This window comes from Halyomorpha halys, unplaced genomic scaffold (assembly GCF_000696795.3).
Source record: "Halyomorpha halys isolate HHAL.00 unplaced genomic scaffold, Hhal_1.1 Scaffold361.1, whole genome shotgun sequence".
Taxonomy (NCBI): Eukaryota; Metazoa; Arthropoda; class Insecta; order Hemiptera; family Pentatomidae; genus Halyomorpha; species Halyomorpha halys.
The window spans coordinates 260,063-268,612 of NW_027108072.1; the positions used below are offsets into that span (position 1 = coordinate 260,063).

Consider the following 8,550-nt stretch of genomic DNA (forward strand, 5'->3'; position numbering starts at 1 on the left):
TAAAAAATTGCCAGTCTCAAGAAAGAATTTTATGATTATAAATAAAAAAGATTTTTTTAATGTTAATTCCATCAATGAAACATACGTTACAGACTTGGAAGGTGTCTTCCATATTCCACACGACGAAATAACTGGAAAATACGTTAATACATCAATTTTATCTATTGAAGAATTGTGTCAAAACTGGAGAATCAAAATAAATCCTGAAAAATGCCATCAGATCACCTTTACGTCGTAAACCTCTGCCCTCCTGTCCTACAGTATCCTTTCTAAATACTCCACTAACGCCTGTTGAACAGATTCGATACATTGGACTCCATCTTGTCAAGAGACTTGCTTGGAATCCACACACAAGGCTGAAACTGCTTGTATATTCTGATTGCTACAACACTTACTTGACAAAAGCTCTAAACTTCCCATTCACTACAAAAAATTAGTTTACACTATGATAATCAGACCAATTTGGACATATGGAATTGAGCTCTGTGGCTCCACCAAACCATTAAATTATTCCCGCATCCAATCTTTACAATCCAAAATCCTACGTAAAATCCTTGATGCTCCTTATTACGTTACAAATAAACTCATTCACAAAGACCAGATTTAGTCCAAAACAGATATGCGTCTTATCATTCCAAGGTCCTTAACCATCCTAACCCATTAATTCTTAATCTTTCATCCTTAACAATCCCTGATAATCCTGCGAGGCGTCTGAAAAGAAGATGGCCACGGGACCTTCTAATTTAAATTAATGTTTGAAGTACCACCAATGGGTGGTTCCTTCCCAATATTTTCAAGTGTATATGAAACATACAACATATTTACTTATTGTATTATTTTGTACAGTTGTAAATTACATTAATTAAATAAATAAAATAAATTATTTATTTATTAATATGATTTATAACTATACAAATAATATATACAATAAGTAAATATGTTGTATGTCTCATTTACACTTGAAAATCTTGGGAAGGAACCACCCATTGGTGGTACTTCTAGCATTAATTTATATTAGAAGGTTCCGTGCCCATCTTCTTTTCAGACACCTCGGAGGATTATCAGGGATTGTTAAGGATGAGAGATTAAGAATTAATGGGTTATGATGGGTAAGGAGTTTGGAATGAAAAGACGCATATCTGTTTTGGACCAAATCTGCAACGAATGGGATGTTAAGGTCTTTGTGAATGAGTTTATTTGTGATGTAATAAGGAGCATCAAGGACTTTACTACATAAAAATAAATCTGTCGTTCAATAAGTAATTATATTGCTTAAGCAGAACTATGAGTTTCCGTTATGATCATGATGTAAGATATCTTACCGCAATGCGTCGTCCGATAGTTATCGCAAGCATAAACACAGTCATAAATTTTTATTTTTATTCTAAATCGGTTTTATTTGATTGATATACTGTGTAATTTTTACCAATTAAAGGAACAGTATGGAACTAATTAATCATGAAGGCCTTATATAAATAATAAAACAGTAGAAAATGGCTGAGCCAACATAGAAGATGGGATACAAGTATAATGAAACAGATGCGTTTGATAATTGCAAAATTTTGACCGTCGTAGCTGAGAGAGTTGAGACGGCACTTTAGCAACCTCGAACTGAAGCGAGACCAGTTTACCGGCATTGTGGATTGACAGTTCCAAAGCATATTGTGCGTTATATTCCCGTCAAAAGTTTTGTTGATCCTATCACTACTCTACTCTCTTGGAGATTATTAAGCAGAATTAGTAAATGTACGCATTTGTTCTAATTTGAGGTTATAATAACATCTCCATGATATAAAAAGAAATCCAGAAAATTAAAGGCGTTAAAAATAATTATGAAAAATAATAGCTAAACAGATATTTAATAACAGGAAGATGGTCCAGGTGTGATCAAAATAACTTAAACAGTAATTAAACTATTTACTACGCGCTAACGTTTCGCCCAGGCTTCATCAGGGCCAAAACTGATACAAACAACTAAGATAAGGTAACAAAAGGGGTACTCATGATGTTGTGTTAAATGTAAAATATTTTACCATGTCAAATGTTATAAGTATAGGATTGTGAGAAGCCCTATTTATATTATATTAAATTCATGCTAGATTTTGAATACATGAGAGCTAGCGGATTTTCTGAGCATTTTATTTTGTAACCTTTCCTTTCCCAACTTCATGTTATTGTTTACTTCTGAGTTGTCATTAAAGTAATTTATTACAACGTGCATAAATTGAGTGAAAAGTGGAGGTTGTGTGAAAGTTTTGCTACTCTGAGTGTCCTGTTGATCTTGTAAGGAACATAACCAGTATGAGCTAATCGACAAGTGTCAATACATTATTATTATTGTCATTCATTTCTTTATCAATTTTAAAAACATTCAAAACAATAATAACACAAACTACGAGCAAGTAAACTAACACGACAACAAACAAAATGGTGACGAGCTCAGCTGGTCTGTTACATGACGTCATTCTCCATTTAACAGACCTAGTAACAGACTCTCAGCCATGTTATATGTTATACTGTTTTAACATGGTAAGAAGAAAGAAATATTTCTCCATTTAACATAAGTTTTTACATTTAACACGTTAAACTAAAGATCATGAATACCCCTAAAATAAGAGATTAGATGAGAACATGAAATAAAAGCAAACTAAGATATGGCTAAAAATATATGTCTATATAATGTGTAAATATGTATTTTGTATGTATATAAAAATGTATGATTTCTGTTTTTTTAAATTGTATAATGCTTCTTGTGTAATGCTTGTTTATTTATACTTTACACTGTAAATCTTATTTTTATTGTCTTTAATTTACTTTGTTAATTTTTGTATTAATTTTCACTTATTTATTCTAAGTTTACCTTTATTTCATGTTATCTATTATCTTACTTTGTTACATTATTTCAGCTGTTTGTATCTTTTTAGCCTTGATGAAGCCCTACAAAGTGTGGCGAAACTTTTTTTTTTTGTATAATTGATGATAATGCTTACCCCTAGCAGTGTCTGGCATTTCGCAAACTAACAGTCCATTTACAATCCAATAAGTATCCCAATAGTAAAGTTCCTTAAATCGACCTCCAGGGATAATAAAGCTGTAAAAAAAATAAAATAAAATAAGAAAAAACAATAAAAAAATCTATATAATAAAAATTTATTTTGTATTTGAAACTGACAAACCCGTTCGGAACATAAATAAGTGAATAAAGTTCAGGATTTCTATGGACATCTTCACTTATTCTTCTACTGAGGTTTTTCCATACGATGTTTAATTGATAAGCCCAATCTCTGAAGTTCTCGTCTTTTATTTTGTTAAGAATGTTTGGTTGCTGTGACCAGTCGTGCGGTTCCCATAACTGTAACATTATTTATAATATTACTCTGTATATGATATTTTTTTCCAAGCCACTAAACTTTACTCCAGAAGGATTAAAAAATTGTATATAGACAATAGATACAGAATATACAACAATCCAATACAATTCCATCCATACGTTAAAAACCTCGGTGTCACTATAGACCAAACTCTCTCCTGGAAAAAACTCCGATATTTCCCTCGTACCTTCTCCACTCTAAAACGTTTAAATTGTCTTCGTCACCTACTTCCTTTTGAAACCCGAAGACTCCTGGCTACTTCCTTAATATTCCTCCACTTTGCTAATTGCTGTGTGGTTTACGGGGGTGTCTCTGGGGATCTAGAAGCAAAATTAAAACGGTTAATTAATAGCTTTATACGATTCATATTTGGAGTCCTCAGAAACGCCTCTGTCACCCGATTTTATGAAAAATTGAAGTGGCTTTACCCCTCCTTTCGTCGTAAATATTTACTTTCATCCTTCCTCTACCCACCGTACATAATCGTACATATCTGATATCCTTCAATTTAAATCCTCAGTACAGTCCCGCAATACTCGCTCACGGCCTTCAGACTTATATGTAACTGCCCATCAAACCGCAGTTCTTATCCGTTCCTCTTCCCTATAGAATTTTATTCCCACCTTTATTCGTAGTTCTAATACCCTTCCAATATTCAAATCCCGTATCTTCGACCACCTTCTGTCCATCCAATTTCGGAACAATAACAATTAAATGTTTCAAACAAAGTTTATATATTTCCTGTACTTAATGTTTCAGAATTTAGTTTATTCTTGTAAATATGTATATTAGCAGAAATTGTACCTTTCCATTTATTATTTTTAGTTTAATTACGTTAGATTTTTATCATTTTTGTTTTCTATTGTTTATTATAAGAAGTGTTTGTCATCTTATGTTTTATGATATGACATATGGTTTTACTTCTTTCTTCTATTCTTATGTTATATATTCTGTTAATTATTGTTGTTCATTTTAATATTTTCAAATTCATTATTTTCTTATGTTTTATGACGTTTTATAACTTCATTCTTATTTTGTATTTCACTCTAAGGCTCTAAAGCCTAATTCTGACGCCTGTATATTATTCTAAAGGGATCAATCCCAGAATAAATAAAGAATATTATTATTATTATTTTTTGAGATTTATTTGAATAAACATTTTAAGCAAACTAGCTCAATGGTAGCTCAGAAATTTTTATTTATTTATTTAATACCAGATCGCCCTAGTGGGCCTTACATGGTTAATGTAAGAGATACATTTTTTTTTAACAACTGGTTATGGGGGGGGGATAGTCTCATACAAAAGACAGCCATAACTATAATAATTACAAGAATTTTATAATTTAGGAAACTTTCTGTTTTGGCGTGTTATTATGGCGTCTCCTGTACGTTTTTAACCTTACGTAATATTCTATATTCTAATCATTGTTTATTCTATATTAATACTATTTTATTTCTTTTCTCTTATTTGTATATAATTTTCTTAATTTACCTTTCTGTACCTTACTATCTTACTATGTCAAAATGTTCTTTGTTGTTGTTATATCTTTTTAACCCTAATGAATCTCTACGTCTCGTGCCGTATAATATATAACATAGGAAGCTGCTACAGTTTCTATTTCATATTCCTGGAATTGTTCCTATCCACATTCTTCTCTATCGACACTTCACTATCTGTATCTTTCTCCTACATGTTCATATCCTCATCTCCATATTGCATGTCAATATAATCTGTTATCTGAATATGTTAGATGTAAGAATAATTATTGTAGAAACTAGTTGAACGGAGTTCCCAAAGGAAACTCTAGAAGACAAGTTGTAAGTAGAAGTATGTATATCAGAGGTAGCCAACTTGCGGCCCTCCTTGTAGATTTTTCCAGCCTGTGAGATTCACCACTTTTACAAAATATATTTATTTTATCATGTCCAAAGTAGGTAAAAACCAATATATTAAAAAAAAAACATTATATATTAAAAAATTAACTGTTGAAATTATGATAAAAATTAACTTATACAAATACAAATAAATGTTAAATAATTAAATTACAAAAATTAACTTTGATTTTAAAATAATATTTTTGCAAATATATGACAGAAATTGCCTGCCTTATTTATGATTTTAGGTTAAGAAATCATTATGCCAATAATAATAACTGATTATGTTTCGATTTTTTACTCCAAAAAATATTTGTAGTGGTTCTAAATCTATTATGGGAATATATAATTTTATATGCTGCTCACGGACTTTATGATGCATTTCCAAAGTGGCTAGCAAGATCATTTGGGTTGGCCGTCCCTGATGTAGATAGTAGTTGCACATAATGTGTCATAGGATAATTGTTCTCCATCGTTTAAGTAAAGTTTGAAAATACAATTGTAGCGACGATATCTATCAGGGACAGCCAGTACAAAGATACCTTCTTGGAACAGCAAATAAGACATTCAGTATACTCTTTCATACTTTTTCTTTTATATTAAGAGTCTTATTTTACGCTAGTTCCACGTTAGTCACCTCCACTTGAGCCTTTCATCCTTTCGTAGGACCCGGTGGCGAGATGCCCACCAGGCCTACATGCCTCCTTCGTATCTACAGGAGTAGCAATTGGTAGTACGAAGTTACCTTCCTGCTTAACCCGGCGACTGGCTACCCTCCGGGTTTGTATTCCTCATTCGTACCTATAGGAATAGTATCCCGTAGGACGAGTTTACCATCCTTAGAGAACTTAAGACTGGCGCCCGTATGTCTCATCTTATTTATTAACCTCCTAATCATCTACCTAACCGAGTTTGAATACGGATTGCCGAACCTAACAATAATCTATTGGAGTTAGATTTGACACCTTTACACTCTTTAGTTGAAGTCTGTACCTAATTAATAGTAAGCATTCTCTGTCATTTATTGAAACTTTGGAAAAAAATATAGGAAATAATGTAGAAAGAAGAGAGCTTACCTCAAGTTCTTCTCCGTCTTCAAAATTATCATTAACGAAACTTCTTAAAACGTCTACAGGTGGAACATATCCTCCATATTTGTCGGTTAGTTTTTCATACTTTTTGATTATCTGCAAATTAAATAAAATAAATTTAAAACATAATCTTATGATTTGAAGTTTTTTTTTCCTATTCATTGCTAAGTTTCCAGCAGCCAGAGTACACTTTCAACTAGCGATGAAAGAAATTTATAGCCGGAGAGAAACGCGATGGCATGTTGTTTCCTTGAAGTGAGAGATCAGTGTTGTCATATCTAGAAGCCAACCAGTCAACCTACGTCTCATGGTCGTACCCAACACTTCTTTATTTTTGTCTATTATACCCTCCTTACAATTTATTTATTTTTTAAAAATATTTCCGGATTCATCTGTATTATGTAACATAATCAAACGTTTTACATGTACAGAAAAAAAATTATTATAAAGATAACAAAAATAAATAAATAAAATAAAAAATAATCCCACGTGTGAGGGATAGAGCAGGGCTCTCGGAGGAGATCTCAGTGCATCTCTCTCACCACGTAGAGAGATTGAAGCTGCAGATAGACAAAAGTATTTTGAGCCCAGCACTACTATATGGGGCACCATTGTTTACCCACATATCAGATGGAACTCAGCACCTTCTTCAAACTTTTCAGGATTCGATGTTGAGGAAAATCGTACGCACAACATCATGGAGGGGGGAGAGGCCACCGGAGCTGCATCAATTGTTGGAGTTGCCTACTGTGCCGGAGTTCATCAAGCGACGACACATCAAATTTTTCGAGTCACTTCAGTACTGTACGAATCCGTTATTCAACACGTTAACACCTACCCCCCCTCCCTCCACTACGTAAGGTCACGTAGTATTAGGATTAAGTTTTTATTAGATTTAAGTTAAATTCAGAAATAATGTGTGCCCCAACACATTATACACTTCTATTAATACTGACAACAAAAATAATACACTCCAAAGGACTCCTTAGAATGTAGATGTTCTACAGTAAAAGGAGAAAGTTCATTGTTTATAAATACGCCATTAAAATTTTGTAGGGGTTTTGAAAAAAAAATAAATAAAAAAAAAATAAACTGGTTTATTCTTACTATTATTAATTTATTATTTTTATTCTTTCATTAATTGACAATTGACAGTTATTGAAATCTATTTCATTGCAGTTCCTCGCGGCTTAATGATTGCACATTATATTCTATATTTCTTAACAGTCCATCTATATATAGTGCATTATTCTCCAGGCATTTATTATAGTTTTTTTTTCTTTTTAAACAATATATGATTACTATCACAACTAATACTATTAAAATTTTAACATTGTAAACTCCATATTAAATAATAATACTATTAAACTATACTCTAATAATTACTAAAAAAATAATAATAGAAAACTAAACTTAAAAATAATAATGGGGAACTGATTATCCCATTAATAGATTTGGTATCTCATTAATAGGTTTGGTATCTCATTAATAGGTTTTGTATCTCATTTGAAATAAATTGTTGTGTACATAAAGTACAGGATTTACTTTTGGTTAATTTAGAACAGATTGAAGAAAGAAGAAAATATAGAGGTTTTGTTCTTTTTTGAATTTTTTAAAATTTTCGGATCAATATGACGTCTCAAATCTCTAATTCGTGTTCTGCGCTTTCTACAACATGGAGATGCTAAAAACCTAAATTTTCTAATTGGAAGAAGATAGTTGACCGTATGAAGTAGATTGTAAGAAGATAGACCGAGTGGCTGTCAATAAAGGTGACAATGAATAGTTTTCTTTTACTATTTTGGTACCTTTATTAACAGCCACCTGAACTATCTTCCTGTAATCTAAATTTTCCAAGTAAACTACTTTTTTTTAGCACCAAAAAAAAAAGATTTCACTGGGACTTGGACTTCACAGCTGGGAAGATCGAAATGTAAATATTAATGTTCGTTACAAAGGAAGAAATAATTTTAACTTGCAAATAAATAGAGACCTATATTACTATGTAAATAATTAAATGTAAGCTATAAAATAATCTTACTTCATTTGGTGGATACTTCATTGTTTTATCCACAAATGTTTTGGAGTCTGGAAAAATTCTTGACATTTGAACATCATGAAGCAATTTTCCTCTACAATATATGTCACTGAAAATAAAAACATACCTTTTATATATAATCTTTAAATTTCTTTCTTGAGACTGGCAATTTTTT

General features: G+C 31.6%; 1 protein-coding gene across 1 annotated transcript in view; it reads right to left on the minus strand.

The window, feature by feature from the left end:
• The window catches only part of LOC106681721 (trehalase), a gene marked incomplete in the record, with an annotated part of 50,404 nt that overhangs the window by 13,399 nt on the left and 28,455 nt on the right, over positions 1-8,550 (minus strand). The window contains 4 exon segments of the mRNA XM_067046471.1: positions 2,991-3,091; positions 3,177-3,352; positions 6,323-6,433; positions 8,379-8,484. Of these exon segments, the coding sequence (XP_066902572.1) occupies positions 2,991-3,091; positions 3,177-3,352; positions 6,323-6,433; positions 8,379-8,484 (494 nt within the window).